Here is an 18542-nt window from a genome sequence, read left to right on the forward strand (position 1 = left end):
ATTTTCTTACGAGTATAGTAAAATATATATATTGTCTTCATATTCAACTAAAATTCTTTAACTATAACATTTATGTTAATTTGATTTATTACAAATTTTTAATAAGAAAAATCAAGTTTGATAAAATTATGTTATTTGTTAATTGTCGTTATTAATTTTCTTACGAGTATAGTAAAATATATATATTGTATTTATAATCAGCTAAAATTCTTTAACTATAACATTTATGTTAATTTGATTTATTACAAATTTTTAATAAGAAAAATTAAGTTTGAGAAAAGTAAAATAACTCGTTGAAATATATTATATAAAATATATATATTAGCTACTATATTCAGCCAAAATTCTTTAACTATAACATTTATATTAATTTGATTAATTACAAATTTTTAATAAGAAAAATCAATTTTCATAAAAGTATATTATTTGTTAATGCTTTTTATCTGTAGCATAGTAAATAGTGAACTTTTCCCAGGTTGTTTATGAAATTGCAATGTAACCTACGTAAATAATTTTGGGCCAAAAGCGTAGTTAGTTACTTTTGGCTGAACATAGAGACGATATGACGCAATTGTACTAAATTTATTATCGTCTACTATAATGCAATGAGACTAATTAAAAAACAAGTTATTTAGTATCTATATAATTTGTAGATATTTGAATGAATTAATCGTTTTAACACCACGCAGAGTTCGCGTACTGTGACGAAAATTATCGTCAGATCATAATTTGATCTCGTAATTACTTTTTACGAATATTTCGCGAACTTTTGAGTATTTGGTGTAACCCTTCTGATATGATTTCTGATATAACGCTTCACGTTTCGACGAAAAAAGTGCGTGACACTATTCGGACACGGATTTTTAAAAAACCCCTGCCACTAAAACAACGGTTAATATCGTTTGAGTTTCCATTGAAAAGCTTTAATACGTCATACAACGGTGAAGTAATAAAAAAAGAATAATATAAAATATTATTCTCAAAGGAAAAATTAATATTATATCCTGCTGCCTTTACGTTTTCAGACCATTTTACCACAAAGAAGAAGAAAGGTAGTAGTAGTTTGTATCAATAAAAAGTATAAAAACAATTCTCTGAATGTAACCGTTTCTTTCTGTTTGATGCTACAGCGAAAATCCTTTTTGTTGTCGTACAAATATATTCAACAATTGTAAACAACGCGTGAAAAAACTTTGAAGATGTTTTTGTCGTCAGAACAATATAAGTCGTTCACTTTCTTAACAGGGACCACTGTAAATACGTTCCTTTATATTACATATTTGAGTATTTATTTTATAATTTTAATACCAACTGTATATTAAATTTTTCTTTTTATTTATTACTTTTTATTTGAGCCGTTTATTTTGAAAGTGGCCTAACTCCATTTTTTATTTTTTTCCGGTTACCCACGGTAACATGTACAGCTTCAAATTATCTATCAATAGAGCATTTAAGATTTTTTATATTCCGAGTAAATACGGTAATTCTGGACACATAAGTTTTCAGAGTCAGTTGAATCACTGAACCGTTTATTTTGAAAGTGGCCTAACTCCATTAGGAGTAGAGATTTTGGTGTGGTAGAAATGGCATTAAAAAAAAATAATTTACTGTTTGTCCCCCGAGAGTATTACAATATTATCAAAAGTGTCGGAAAGGTAATAACTTTATTGTACATGAAATGAGACAAGAAGATTTTGTATCAACAAAATTATTAGAAGACGCAATTTTTAAAAGGGTCAAGAATTCTAACGGAGAACCAATAAATTGGTTAAAAATATGTTGGATGCGTTTTGTCAAAAATGAATAAGATTTTCTATAAGACATCAATGAATGAGAACGAAAATTTGAAAGTCCTGAATTTAATACCACGTCGGGGTAGACCAAGAAAATTCGAAAATATTGTACTGACACCACTGTATAAAAATATAAGACAAATTACAACCGCAAAATTCAAGGACATAATTGACTTATTACGATATGTACCACCGGAACATCATGATTTCTTTAAATCCCTTTCACATACACAAAATGTAGATGAGTAGAAAATTGTTTTGTAATTTATGTTTGTACAAAATATTTTCAATCGCATAATTGATGTTTTTAAAGTGTTATAAAGATATGTAAAATAAAATAAGTATTGTTTTTTCGCAATTTGAAGCATCTTAAATTATGTTGAATGGACTTCGGTTCCTTCAAATTTTATAACGAATCTGGTTGTTAATTTTGAAAGTGGCCTAACTCCATTCTTGGTAAGAAAACGCATATTATTCGCTTAATAATTGCCATTATTTTAATAGGAACTGTAAATTGAACACCTTTGGATACACTTAAGCAACATAACTCATTGTTATTCTTTACGTCTATTTTGAATTGCATTGAAACGTAAACCTTTAAATATCTCAATTTAAGGTTATATGGAGTTAGGCCACTTTCAAAATAAACGGCTCATTTTAAATATGATACAAAAAAATGTATTTATCAATCGTCTCGACAAAGTGATTTCAAAAGGGGTGTTCATTTATCATTTCGTCACATATACTTAAACTAAATGCTATTTGTTAATTAGGTAGACAAAATTTGATTAAACGTACTTACTTGATAGAATGTTTCTCTCTCTCTCTCTCTTTTTCGTTATAACAAATCTTCTCTTTAACATCCGTAATATCGCGAATTAGCTTGAATTTATTGCGTCCCTAAACACCTTCTGTATTCTACTACGTAACATAGAGATTTTGTAAATCGCGAACTCCATTAGTATTATGAATTCTAAGCGAGTAAATGCCGTCGGAATGTAAATTTTATTTAAACTAACTCTATTGTGTTCTGTATTAGCGTCTACTTATATTTATCTCTTTTTACGCTTTTACGGTATTTTATTGTAAAACATTTTTCGATTATTTTCAACTTCTTTTAATCATTGATAGAAAATAAGAAACGTTTGATAACATTTTTTAAACACATTTTAAATAATATTAATAATAATAATAATAATAATGATGATGATGATAACGATGATAAATTTAATTAATTATGATAAATAATATAAGTAAATAAAATATAATAAATAAATTTAATAAATATAAAAAGAATAAATCAATTTAATTTATTTAAGCTTTTTGAATCATCGATAAGAAGAAGCAAATATTTTTTAATAGAAAATCTAAATGATAACGAAACGAATAAAAGTGTAGAGATAAACAAAAAAAAGAAATTAAAGAGAAAGAGAAAAATATCTATCTAGGAGTAAAAAAAAGTTATATATTCCCATAGATTATATTTCAAATTATTGTCGTATGACAATAATTTTGTACGAGTGCACGCACACAGATTAAACGAATATTCCATTTGTTCATTTCAAAATTGGTCATAATACCGAGCATTACGTTTTTAATTTCATTCTCACTTTTAATTTGATTTGTGTTTTCTTTCATTTCATTTTATTCTATTTTCTCTTGTTTCATTTTATTTTATTTATCTTCGTTTTTATTTCTTTTTTCCTTTATACTTTTTTTCAACTGAAATATACACTTCGACGATTTTTGTCAGAGGAGAACAAACGCGACAAAACAGAGTAGGTTATTCTCGAGAATGGATAAATTTACTGTTACGTTTCAAATATAAAATTTCGCTACCGTATGTACGCGTCCTTTTTTCCTTTTCTTTTAATAATTCTATACGAGACTGTGTATATGTGAGTGTATATATAAGTGAATATATGTGTGTTTGATTTTTATTGTTCTCGGAAAACATCATTTATGTTCTTTGATAGTTGGAACAGATGAAATTTGTGGATGAAATCTTTGTGAAATATTATTTATAAGAATTATATACAATTTGTATCTTCCTTCTAATTTAACGAATTCCACTGAATATGTTATTCCATGTATTTATAAATAAAACAAAGTAAAATTCTGTTGTTGAACCAATTTTTTAAATATTACGTGAGATAAAAAATATCCTGTTTTTCAATATTACAAATTACTTAAAATAATATTTCATAATTATTGGTTCGTAAATAACAAAGTTCGTATAAAAAGTTTAGCAAAGAATATTGAATATTAAAATATCTATATAAAATATCTCAGATATGTAAAAAAGTATTCGTAGATTATAATAAAAAACACGTCAACAACTTTTCTAACATTACGCAAAGTTATATTTGCTAGAGGTAAAATTGGTCCAGTAATACTTTTAACATACATAAACAGATGAAAATCGTTGTGAAATATTATTTATAAGAATTATATACAATTTGTATCTTCCTTCTAATTTAGCGAATTCCACTGAATATATTATTCCATGTATTTATAAATAAAACAAAGTAAAATTCTGTTGTTAAACCAATTTTTTAAATATTACGTGAGATAAAAAATATTCTGTTTTTCAATATTACAAATTACTTAAAATAATATTTCATAATTATTGGTTCGTAAATAACAAAGTTCGTATAAAAAATTTAGCAAAGAATATTGAATATTAAAATATTTATATAAAATATCTCAGATATGTAAAAAAGTATTCGTAGATTATAATAAAAATTATAATATATTATATATAACATTTTATAATATATATATTAATAATAAAATTAATTATATTATTAATTATATATATATTATATTAATAATAAAATTAAATAGCAAAGAATATTAAATATTAAAATATCTATATAAAATATCTCAGATATGTAAAAAAGTATTCGTAAATTATAATAAAAAACACGTCAACTACTTTTCTAACATTACGCAAAGTTATATTTGCTAGATGTAAAAGTGGTCCAGTAATACTTTTAACATACATAGCCTTACTATGTAAGTATAGGTGTATTAAAAGATGGCGGTAGGCGGTGGTTGCTTGAATCGTGATGCGCAGTAACATGCTGACGAAACTCCGCTCTTCTTTTATTTAAGACTTTGCGCCTACGTGAGGAGCATAGTATTAAAATGTATCGTAGGCGTGCATTTGACGAACCGGAAGCCTTTAAAAATGTCGGAAGGAGAACGGAAGGAGAACGGAAGGAGAATCTTTAAGACTTTTCATTCCGTTTCGGTAACATAACACGTTTATAAACGTTACTAAACTCATCCTTTTTTCTTTTCCTTTATCAAAACTTATAGGAAGAAGAAGAGCAGCTGTGTTCACCCAATACGAGAGTAGTGCAGCTGTTCGAATTATCGCGCTGAGTTCGGAGAACGCTAACCTTTTTGTTTTTTTCCGATGAGCTTGACCTGGTCTCGCAGGACAAAATCATTTCGAACGGATCTTTTCTTTTCTTATTGTTTTATTTTTTTTCAATTTAATAATGCGTCGTTCGACAGTTAGTTCGACAGTCGTTGAAAGAACAAATATGGATAACAACGTTTATTGGATAGATCAAAATAATAAATAATAATAATAATAATAATAATAGGATAGAAAACAAGGATCATTAAATTTGATATTTTGATATATAGTCAAAGAAAAGAAAAAAAGAAAAAAAAGAAAAAAGAGGGAAAGAAAATAATTTACTCGTTCAAATTACCGCGTCGAGTTCACAGAACGTTTCTTGTTTTTCAATAAGGTTGACCTGGTCTCGAAAATGAAATAACTCCAAATGAGAGAATTTTACTTTATTTTTATTATAATTTTGTTTTATCTAATAAGCGTCGTTGTCGAATAGAGATGGATAGTAATAACGTTTACCGGAGAGAAATTAAAATTATAAATATTATATCAAAATAAAATAGGGTATAATTAAATTTGCGAGTAGATCTGCGAGATATAATTAAAAATATGAATGAAAATAAATATAAATAGAACAAAAAAAATATATATAAATATAAATAAACATATAAATAAATAATAATTCTAATAATATAATAAATAATATATAAATAATAATAATATATAAATAATAATAATAATATAATAATATATAATATGAATGAAAATAAATATAAATAGAAAAAAAAATATAAATATATAAATAAATATATAAATAAATAATATAATAAATATATAATAAATTATATATAATTATAAAATATATATAATATGTATATTTTATATATAATAAAATAATAAATATATAATAAATTATAAATAAAAAAATTTAAGAAAAATAAAAGAATCTTCTTGTTCGTAGTGTGTATTGAGAAATATTAAAAAAAACCCCCATCGACTTGAAAATCGCAGGCAAAATCTTTGGCGTTAGGAATCATGAGGGTTTTACCATAGAGGAAAAGAGGCATCCATGATCGGAGAAGCAGCGAGCACTGGCTGGCTTTCACCATAATTACATGCTTGTGTATCTCACCCGCCGACTATGCGTTTACATTTATATATCCATGTATGGTTGTGTTACATGTATTTGTGTATATGTATAAGTGTATATGTAAGAAGAGAACGCCGAATTGGTTGTTCCCCATCTCTTCGGCATCGTTCGCTACTTTGTCTGCATCGACTGATGCAATCGGTGCAGGCCTTGCGCTATAAATTACAACAGCCTTAGGGGAGGAAGATACGACGACGAAGAAGAAGAAGAAGACGAACAAGAAGACGCGAAGGGACCAAAAAGAAAAAGAAAGATGAGGTAGATCACGAGGAGGATGAAGATGAAGAAGAAGAAGAAGATGAAGAAGAAGAAGAAGAAGATGATGAAGATGATGAAGAAGAAGAAGATCTGGAAGATGATGGTAGTACGTTCTTGTTGTGTTTGTTGTCTTCAACGAGATCTTCTCTTACACACAAACACACATATATACATACATACATACACACACAACAAGATAAAGAAAAGGAAGAAGATTCCAGTAAGGAAGATAAAAAGAGATAAAGAGATTACAAAAGAAATAAGGAACGTTCCAAACTGCTTCTTCGTTCCTCTTTGCGACGATCGAGACTGATGGCTCGTGGAATTCGTGGCCTTGCACTACATTCTGAAACTTCTACGACGACGATACTAACCCTGTGATCAAAATATTACGAACTAGAAAACATTTCTCAAATGTTAATCCTGAACATAGATATTTTGTTTAGTTTCTCAATTATTTCATTTTATTTTTCCTACGACGGTGATCGTAATATTGTCATGGGAATGCAAAGAAATGCGCTAGAAAACATTTCTCAAATGGTAATACTGAACATAGATATTTTGTTTAGTTTCTTAATTATTTCATTTTATTTTTCCTACGACGATGATCAGAATATAGTCATGGGAATGCAAAAGAAAAATAGAAAAACAGATTTGCAGATTATTTTCTTCGATGAAAATAATTCGTAAGTATACGTCAATCCATTCGGAAATTGAATTTTACATTAGTTTTATTATTTCGATAAATCCTTTCTCCGTTATCCGTACATTTTGAAAATAATACCCGTATTCATTATTCGTATTGCTTCGAATTAATATACGTATACACACATATACACGCATACATATGTATATAGAGAAAGAAATACTGTCTATTTTCACATTCTATATACATTGTTTGAAATAGAATTATGTTCGTTATATTCGTATGACATGTCGTTCGGATAATCTCGTTTTTTTTTTTGGCTCCCCTTTTTATTTCATATTTTTGCATATTTTTTTTTGTTGTTGTTTTTTTATTCTTTTATTTATCCTTTTTAACGGACATTTTCAATCAAACTGTCTCGTCAATTATCGTTAAGATTTGTAACGATGTTTAATTCCAAGCTTTTTTCGAATAATAAAATAAAATGTTTTGAAAAATGTCGGAAAACGGAGAGAGAGAGACAGAGAGAGAGAAAGAGAGAGAGTGAATCGTTGGTAATAACCCGATACACTGATCCCAGCTTTAGATTTTGTTCGTATACGTTTGAAAATACACGAGTGTGCACTATGCACGTTCGTTTTAGCAAGATAACGTGATGTATTATAGCAGATACCTTTTTGATGCACTCACGTATTTTTTCTCTCTTTCTTTCCCTCTTTCCCTATCTACATTACCTTTCCCTATCTTCGGTATCGTCAGATTTTTCGCAAAGATCGTTCTAGATTTGACGTTTGAATTTGTGATAAAGATACTAATCGGTCTGTCATATTTCAAATGAAAACTGCCACGCCAATAAAGTTTTCCGATCTGGATCGGCCTTCTCATCGATACGCTTGCATTCATTTATTTATTATTCAAACAGATATCGTTGCATTAATTTATGCAAATGAGCCGTTTATTTTGAAAGTGGCCTAACTCCATATAACCTTAAATTCAGATATTTAAAGGTTCAATGCAATTAAAAATATATGTAAAGAATAACAATGAGTTATGTTGCTTAAGTGTATCCAAAGGTGTTCAATTTACAGTTCCTATTAAAATAATGGCAATTATTAAGCGAATAATATTCGTTTTCTTACCAAGAATGGAGTTAGGCCACTTTCAAAATTAACAACCAGATTCGTTATCAAATTTGAAGGAACCGAAGTCCATTCAACATAATTTAAGATGCTTCAAATTGCGAAAAAACAATACTTATTTTATTTTACATATCTTTATAACACTTTAAAAACATAAAATATGCGATTGAAAATATTTTGTACAAACATAAATTACAAAACAATTTTCTACTCATCTACATTTTGTGTATGTGAAAGGGATTTAAAGAAATCATGATGTTCCGGTGGTATGTATCGTAATAAGTCAATTATATCCTTGAATTTTGCGGTTGTAATTTGTCTTATATTTTTATACAGTGGTGTCAATACAATATTTTCGAACTTTCTTGGTCTACCCCGACGTGGTATTAAATTCAGGACTTTCAAATTTTCGTTCTCATTCATTCATGTCTTATAGAAAATCTTATTCATTTTTGACAAAACGCATCCAACATATTTTTAACCAGTTTATTGGTTCTCCGTTAGAATTCTTGACCCTTTTAAAAATTGCGTCTTCTAATAATTTTGTTGATACAAAATCTTCTTGTCTCATTTCATGTACAATAAAGTTATTACCTTTCCGACACTTTTTGATAATATTGTAATACTCTCGGGGGACAAACAGTAAATTATTTTTTTTTAATGCCATTTCTACCACACCAAAATCTCTACTCCTAATGGAGTTAGGCCACTTTCAAAATAAACGGTTCAGTGATTCAACTGACTCTGAAAACTTATGTGTCCAGAATTACCGTATTTACTCGGAATATACAAAATCTTAAATGCTTTATTGATAGATAATTTGAAGCTGTACATGTTATCGTGGGTAACCGGAAAAAAATGAAAAATGGAGTTAGGCCACTTTCAAAATAAACGGCTCAAATGTTCTCTCAATTAGATATCAAAAAAATCAAGAAAGTTCGCGTTGTTTTTAATGAATATAGGTAAGTTATAAGTAAGTAAGGTATGATACTTTCTTGGTTATTTAATATTATTCTTACAATTTATCTTATTTTATTATTATTATTATTATTATTATTATTATTATTGTTATTTAATTTTCTTGTTGTTCTATATATAATATGGATAAAGAAAGAAAGAAAGAAATAAATGTAAAAACCAGCGAGTTTCGCTTTCCCTGATGATTACCTACCACGCAATGAATTTTAACGTTTAAGTGCGGTTTTCCGGTTGTTCGAGAGAGTCGAAAAATAAAAATAACTAGATACGAGGGGGAAAGGAGAAAAAAAAAGAAAGAAGAAAATAGAAAACAGCACGCGTAATTAGAATTATTACGTTGCTTTTCCTAAGCAATCTTCGATATTTAATTAGGCGATCTCGATAATCCGAGATATCGAGTTGATCGTCAAAAGATTATTACAACGATTTGATGATCGATAGACGGTATTAGTCATTCCTTGTTTCTTCCTCATTTGATTTTCTTCTTCTTCCTAGTTGCCATAATTCTTCTTACTTAGATTTAAAGTCTCCCAGGATATCCTGGATCGAGGTCATTCGAAAAACCATAATTATCAATATGTTGCAATCTTGTATACGTACTTATATTATACCAAGGAGTTATATCAAACACACTTAACAAGTATTTATTCACTATCGCTACGGAATATTTCATTTTTCTTTTCTTTTCTTTTTTTTTTTATAAAACGTCGAATAAACCAATCCAAGACGGAAGGTGCAAGATTTTGTTTTAACGTCGAAGAAAATTATACCAACAAGGACAACTGGTTCTTGCATAAAAGACATACAATCCTATATTTATCAAGATTAGAACCTTCTGAATTTTTCAACGACATGCGAACACAGTCCGATCTGGTTTTTAATTCTTGTCAACGAATGAGAGATAAAAATATTCAGGGGGGGGGACAAAAAATATCAAAGAAGGGAACTTAATTATTATCGTTGAATTTGTTCTCTTTCTCTCTGCGTAAATAGAAAAAAATATTTGAAAAAATTTGTATGAAAAATAATTCATACGTATAATAATATGATAATCAAAAATATTAAAATTCGATGAAATCGTAATAATTAAATGCAATATAAATACACATTTATGTGAATATCTAATGCAACTCTGCAATAAGCCAAAGCTTATCAAAGCTGTGATTATGTCAACGATGATGAAATTTACTTGATTTACCATCTATCTATCTATCTATTTATCTATCTGTTTGGAACTATCTATTCATTGAAATAATAACGAATAAATAACATAAAAATGATAATAAATAAATCTTTAGAAATGAATGATGAAATTTACTTGATTTACCATTTGTCTTTAATAACAATCCCATTCGTTAAATGTTAACTTTATCTATCTATCTATCTATTTATCTATCTGTTTGGAACTATCTATTCATTGAAATAATAACGAATAAATAACATAAAAATAATAATAAATAAATCTTTAGATAAGATACAAAATTCGTTGTTCTTCTTTCGTTCGTTCGCTGGCATCGATATTTTTGGCTTCGTACCTAATGATTTTTGATAGAAGTAAATACACATACATATATGTTTTACACATACGTGCATACGTTAACTGTAAATGTGCATAAGTGTACCAACGGGAAAGAGTAATGTTCGGTGACCCTTTAAACACGGCAAAAGGTAACGTAGCCAGAACCACGCCATTGGCTGCTCCCAGTGCCAATGTTGGTTAATGTAAATCAAATTTAAATATCACCGAGTAACAGATTAAAAATAATTAATAAATCGAATCTTTTATATGTCATTGGTAATATAGAAAATCATTTCCAATCAATCCTTTTCTCCAAATAATATTTTTCAAATAAACTTCAACTCACATTTGCTGAATATTCTTTTGAAATAAATCTTTTTAAAATTTGTTAATATTATATAATTCGAATAGAAACGAAAATAATACAGAATGATTTGAAAAATAAATTTGTCTTCGAGTATAGACCATATTTTGATTTTTTAAATAGTAAAATGAAACGTTTAGAAATTCAATTATAATATAAAAAGATATTAATATATTTTTATATAAATATATATAAGTATAATATATAAATATATATAAGTATTTATATAAGTATATATAAATTGTTTAAAATAGCATCAAAATGGAGTAATTAATATTGTAAATTTATTTATGAAAATTATCAGCCCAACTGGGAACTTTGAATCGATTTTATATTCATAATAGAAAATTTGGATGTAATAATATTAATTCATACATTTGTGTTGGTTTGTTATATTCTTACCTTTGCATTTTTCAGGATCCTCATCAGAATTATCCGTACAGTCGTCAGCTTTGTCGCAAACCCAAGTCGGAGGTATACATCTGCCGTTCGCACAGCGAAATTGTATTAATGGACAAGCCGATTTACCTGTTGGCGAGAAATGACAAAAATATCAGAACCAGTCTCTCTATCTTTTTATCTATCTCTCTCTCTCTCTCTTTCTCTCTCTCGTGGGAGTATCTACTATAATATCTTTGTTGCTAGAGATTCTATCCTCCGGTTTACGATGTTTATGTACTTTTAGTATACGATCGATGTATGTATAGGTATATGAATACGTAGTTAGTTATATATGCATTTTCTCTATTACTCATACACCTTGATAATATGCCACTTAGTGTAACAAACTTGGTGTTTCAAAATATCCGAAATAAATTTGGCAATTATTTCTTTACTGATTCTCGCTGTTCAATGTTATTAAAGTGATCAACAATATAATATACACGTAAAAGTATAAATACTGGCTGGAATAAATTATTATTAAATTTATTTTATTTTATTTTACTTTATATTATTATTATTTATATATTATAATTTTTTATTATTATTATACTTTATTATTATATGTATATATATTATTAAATTTATTTTATTTTATTATACTTTATTTATTATTATTATTATATATTATTATTATTATATTTATTTATTTTATTATATTTATTATTATTATTATTATACTTTATATATTATTATTTTATTATTATTATTATTACTTTTATATAATTATTATACTATTATAATTTTTTATTATTATACTTTACTATTATATATATAAATATTATTAAATTTATTTTATTATTATACTGTAATAAATAATTATTAAAAATTAATAATCTAGTATTTCCTTTTTTCTTTTTTTTTTTTAAATCAACTAATGTAAGACATTTTAGTTCACATTAAAATTCAATATCTAATATTCTTCTATTTATACATTAGAAATGTATACCATGCACACAACAATGTTCAATGATTTAATTTGTAAATTTACCATCTAACTCTCGATCGTAGGTAATTTTTATTTAGAGAGAAAAAAAAGAAGAAAAATTAAATAAAAACGCATCCATTTAAATGTCGAAGAGAAAATTGAAAATCAATATATAGGTATTTATAAAATTTTATGTTCAATCTCTCGCATTCCAGCTATCCCTGTTTTGAAATTTTAAGTGCTACTTTCAACCCTGTAATACATCATTTTAAAGGTAATAAAAATCCGCGTTATATATTCGTATCTACATACATATACACACATATATACATATAATATTCAAAAAATGTAATATTATTTTAATTAGATATGAAAAAGATGAAATTTAAACAGAATTAATTTATTCATACAACTAATACACGATTTAATAGTAATTACCTCTATCTAATTCTAAATTTATCTATTATTACAATTATTTTATATATTATTATTATTATATATAATATATTATAAATTAATTTTATTATTTTATTATTAATATTACTTATTATTTTTTAATTAATTATTTTTTAATTTTATTTATTAATTTATTATTTTTATTTATTTTATTATTAATAAATAATAATTTTATTATTAAATAATAAAATTAATTTATAATATATTATAATATATTATAAATAATAAAAATAAATATATTATATATTATTATTACACTTATTTTAACTGTTTTATTGTCAGTTTCGAATGTAGCAAATAAGTATATAATAATGTATAACACATTTCAACACAGATTTTTCAAAACCCCTGGTACTAAAACTTATAACTAAAAAATGATGAATTCCTTTAAAGGATGGATAATTGCAGGTATTGAACGAAGGAATAATACAAATTTGGATTTTTGACAAAGTGGCGTCTATTTGAACAAAATGTTTCGTTTTTGATTGAAATGTTCGCACTAAATTGTTAAAAAAAAAAATAGTAATAATTTTGTTTAAATCCTATTCCTTCGTTCAATACCCGAGGAATATATCTGAGAAGGTTGTGTTAAAATTTGAAACCGATCGGTTGAACCGTTTTTTGATAAATCGTTGGCACCGATTTTGAAAACATCGTTTTGAGAAAAACGCGTTCAAAGTTTCGAAGTTTACAAATTGTTGTTTGCAGTTTACATTGAGCGAAGAATATTTGCCGGATCAATTTGAAATTTTTCAGAGAATATACTTAAATATATGTACGAAAATGCATTAAAAAAAAAAGAAAAAATCGATTTTTTGCAAATTCTAACCGCGTGTAACCCCCTAAGAGAGAGAAGAAACCTTAACTCGAGCATGAAAAACGATTATTGTTGAAATATTAAGAACACGTGATATAGCAAGGACGTCATTAGTATTTCAAGCAAAAAGAGAATTAATGAACGAGCCACACGATTAATGTCGTCTTTCGTATCCGTCGAAGTTTCATCGAAGATACACGATCTTGTCTCAAAGTAACTTGCTTTTTCTTTTACCTATTTTTCACTCTATCTCGATTCGGCAAAACTTCAAGAAGCTTTCGAGAACATAATCAAATTATTATCCAACACGAAGGAAGCTCTATAACTTTATAACATCGCGTTCTATTAAAAATTTAATACTCCAAGATAGTCAAAGAACTTACCCCTTTTTCAGTTATTATTTTTATATTTCTTTTCATTATCAATGTTTTCTTATAATAAGTATACATATATTATTAGATTATTAAATGCATAAGTAAGTTATTTGAAGTTGTCTAGCAAAACGGAAAAACATGAGACATGGTAAAAAAAAAACAAAAAAAAGGTTAAAAAAGAATATGTAGTTCGTCTTACAAGAAAATAAAATGCACATTTCGTATATTTTATATCGAATCTCAGTAAATCAGTAATATAATATAATATTATATTAATATTAATATTAATTAATTATATTATATTATTATATTATATTAATTAATTATATTATATTATTTATTATATTTATTATATTTTATATTTATTTTATTATCATATTTATTATTTATATTTATATTATTATATTTTATATTTTATTTTATATTATATTATATTATTATATTATATTAATTAATATTAATTAATATTAATAAATTAATATTAATAATATAATATAGATATTATCTGTTAATTCGTGAAAGGGTGGATCCAAAAGTTTGTAGGTAAATTCTTTCAGAATCGATTACGTTAATTTCTTTTCATTTTTTTTTTTTTTAATATCGAAAGAGAGATTTTTAGTAAAATTACTTAAAAACTTTTAAATCCATTATCCCGTTGAGTTGATAATTAGAAGATAATTGATGGTGTATAAAGGAAGACAAAAAAAATATATTAACTTTCGCATAATTCAAGTTTCGGTTCATCGAATTTAAATAATTTCTGGTTTCGTAGTTATTTCTGAGAAAATTTCTTATATCTTCGAGTAACCGTATTATTGAATATAATTCGAAAAAGAAACTTGAACTATATATATATATATCTGTCAATGTCAACGACTAACGTTTTTACTTTTTTATTTTTTTTATTTCGGAGAATACTTTTGTGAAAATGTAAAATTTCCATGTTGAAGGTAAAACGAACGTGTATATATACTTTTTCATTTTATTATAGTTGTATAACGTCAAGTTTAATCCTTTGAAACCAACCCAATTTTTGTTCACAACTATAACAGAATTATATAACAAAATATATATATATATATATATATATGTGTGTGTGTGTAATTTTTATATATTTAACATTCATGCTATATGAGAATGCCGAAATTTATTAAGTCACGTTATATGGAAACCGTGTTATAAAAATATTGTGTTATAAAAGAGCCGTTGCAATTTGTAGACCATCCTTTAAGAATATTGTGTTACAAGAAGAGTTTGAGTATACTAGTATAATTACACTTTAAACTAATTTTAAGTATAAATTATATTTTAAAAAAACAGGTCTTCGTGGCTCAAGTGGTAGAGCGTTCTTTCGGTATGCGAAAGATCCCGGGTTCGAATCCTGGGCCTCTCGATTTGTTAAACAATCAAAGCTCGAATTTATTGGGAGAGTTTTTCGAACGAACAAAATGCGTTCAGGGTTGCGTCACTAAATAATTATATTTAAAAAAAAAAAAAGAAAGAAAGAAAAATATTTCTATACAAAAAAAAACTCGAGATATTGAAATAAAAATCAAATTGATGTAATTATCTAGATAAAGAAAATGAAAAGATAAAAAAAAGAAATACAATAGCTAGCGAATGATTATAAAAGTGATTTAAATTTCCAATCATTTAAAAATTATTTGTATTTTATTAAAGAAGAAGTGTATACTTGGTTTGAAAAAATATATTATTCGTTTATAAGATCGTAGAATTTTAATAATAATATGTTAATGTAATATACAAATTTATTAATATTTCAAATAAAAATGACACGACTTTCTTGATCATCGTCACATGTCTAAATGTGTTACTTCGCAAGACATTGTATATTATAAAGGGTTAAATATCAATTAACTTGTTTTGATCGTTAGTAATCGTCTAGCTATTGTTTTGTCTATACTATTTGTGTTTATATGTTTATTTTCTCTCCTGCCTTTACCCCTTTTCCTCCTTCTCCTATATTGTCACTTTTAATTTAAATTATCATTAAAGAGAGAGAGTATAATCAATAAATATAAGTATAATCAATAAATTTAATTAAATAATCAAATAAAATGGTAAATAAATATAAAATTTCATTGAAATACGATACATTTGAAAGAATGATTATTAAACATGTATAAATTGATTTAAAACAAAACAAAAAAAAAGTAATATATTCTCTCGCGTAATAAAATATTTAATAAGCAATTAATAAAAAAACGAATTCGATTGGAACGTCAATCGAATGTGTTTGTTTTGCGTTTTATTCTAATCGTTTCTCGAATTACTGGATTATGTCAGTAACGTTATTTATTTATTTATTTCTAAATATGCGTAGAAATGTAAAATAATCTCTCGTTTTAAAAAGTATTCGGCTTTGATATGACGAATACTTTGCCGATATTACGATTAAACTTTGATCATAGTTCACGATAGATCGATTAATCGAAAAAAATCTTTGCGTATGCACTTTCGAATCACGAGTAACGTCCTTCGTCTCTTATCTGACTTCCGTAACGCGGATTCAGCAAATTCTGCGAAAAATAGTTGACCTACAAACATTTCTAATGGAAAAAGAAAACTTTAGCAAATAAAATTAGAAATGTTGTATAAACACGATTTATCGAAAATGTTGGTTAAAGATATAGTAATATATTTTACGTACGATTTTAAAACGATCATTTACGAAAAGTATATACCAATTGATAAATTTAGAATTCTTTGAATCCGTCGTAATACTAGGAATTCGTTTTTTTTTCTTTTTTTTTTTTATAACCGATCAATCCATCGCAGATAATTTTAAATTCGTTGGAACTGACGATAAAAAGGAATAAAAATGTGGTGGTGCTTGACAAACGTCGAAAAGTTTGACGAATTTTTTTATAAACACTGGGAATTATATGGCACGAAATGCGTTATTTGAATTTCTAATTTATTTATCACGAGTTTTGTTTTTTTTTATACGAGCTACTTCCCATATAATTAATTATACCTTAAAACTCGATTATGCACGATTAAAAAAAAGTAATAAATTAATCATATAATAATAATAAATTATCTCTCTCGGATAAACATACAATTATAATGATCGATGTCTACATTTTAAAATAATATTTATTATTATATAAATATAAATAAGCATGCGTATAAAATTTAAAATAATAATGTATTCAATTAATATATTTTAATTAGATTACCAAAATGATAATATCAAACAACAGTAATATATATTTATCAACATTTTTCAAACTAATAAAAATAAGAAAAAAAAAAAAAGGTATTTGATTTTGCTAACATGATATTTAACTCTATTAACGTAAAAAGAAACAGAGACAGAGAGAGAGAGAGAGAGTGGGAAGAAAATCAAATAGGAAAAAACATCGACAAATAGTTCAAAGATCATTTTACGTGCGCAATATCCAAACGAGCGTAGAAAATTTAAATGGCTGATAACTGATTATTCTCAAGAATGATTCTTGTACAATTTGCATTTGCATTTGAACAAAAAATAATAATCGATAAGGAGCAATATTTTCAATAATGAAAATATGCATAAATCTATTATCACATACAATATATACATACATATATATAAATATGTATGTATGTATTGTATATGTATAATAAACTCATTTATATTTGTATAAAATGTTGAATTATTAAACGAGCAGTTATGAAAAACAGCTTAGTTCACATTTTCGTAAAAGGTCACGAACATTTCTCTTGACTATACATATATACATACATAAGTCTATATATATATATAGAAAGAGATGTATATAGGTATATAGACTATAAGAACGAGTGATTGAGCCAATTCTTGTCTCTTCGACTTAACACCTGACGCGTTCTATGTCAAGAAGTACCGCAGAGAAACGAGATGGTTACGCAAAGAAGCACCGTACTCTACATTCGTAGGGTCATATATGCACGTACCTAAACATATTTATATATGAGCATTTATATATATAAATATATGTATATATATATATATACAAGGTAGACCGGGTGGTGTGACACGAAATCGACGATTGCGTGTCGCACACGTTCAAAGACAATCGCCTTTTAATCCGTCTAATGCGCACGCGCGTGTACGCACACGGAAAGGCACGCACGGTAAAGCAGCAGCAGCAGCAGCTACATTTTTCTCTTATCCCTTTTATTCTCTCTCGTGAATCTTTTCTTTCTCTTCTATATATCTAATTCGAATAAATTAAAAATGAGAGGAAAATATTGACAAAAAAAAAAGGAAACATAAATATAAAACATCGACGTTCTCAAATTTTGTATTGGTTCAAAGCAA

The 18542-nt window shown here is 26.3% G+C and overlaps 1 protein-coding gene across 5 annotated transcripts in view; it reads right to left on the reverse strand.

The window, feature by feature from the left end:
* Nucleotides 1-18542, reverse strand: part of LOC122514736 (low-density lipoprotein receptor-like) — a 35712-nt gene that overhangs the window by 16326 nt on the left and 844 nt on the right. For all 5 annotated transcript variants that reach the window (XR_006303107.1, XR_006303108.1, XM_043631741.1 and 2 more), the window contains exon 2: nucleotides 11620-11745. Coding sequence is in view for 3 of the 5 variants with exons in the window: in XM_043631741.1 (XP_043487676.1) it covers nucleotides 11620-11745 (126 nt within the window). In the remaining 2 variants the exon portion in view is untranslated. The remainder of the gene's footprint in view (nucleotides 1-11619; nucleotides 11746-18542) is intronic.

This window comes from Polistes fuscatus, unplaced genomic scaffold (assembly GCF_010416935.1).
Source record: "Polistes fuscatus isolate 324 unplaced genomic scaffold, CU_Pfus_HIC Scaffold15, whole genome shotgun sequence".
In the NCBI taxonomy this organism is placed as follows: Eukaryota; Metazoa; Arthropoda; class Insecta; order Hymenoptera; family Vespidae; genus Polistes; species Polistes fuscatus.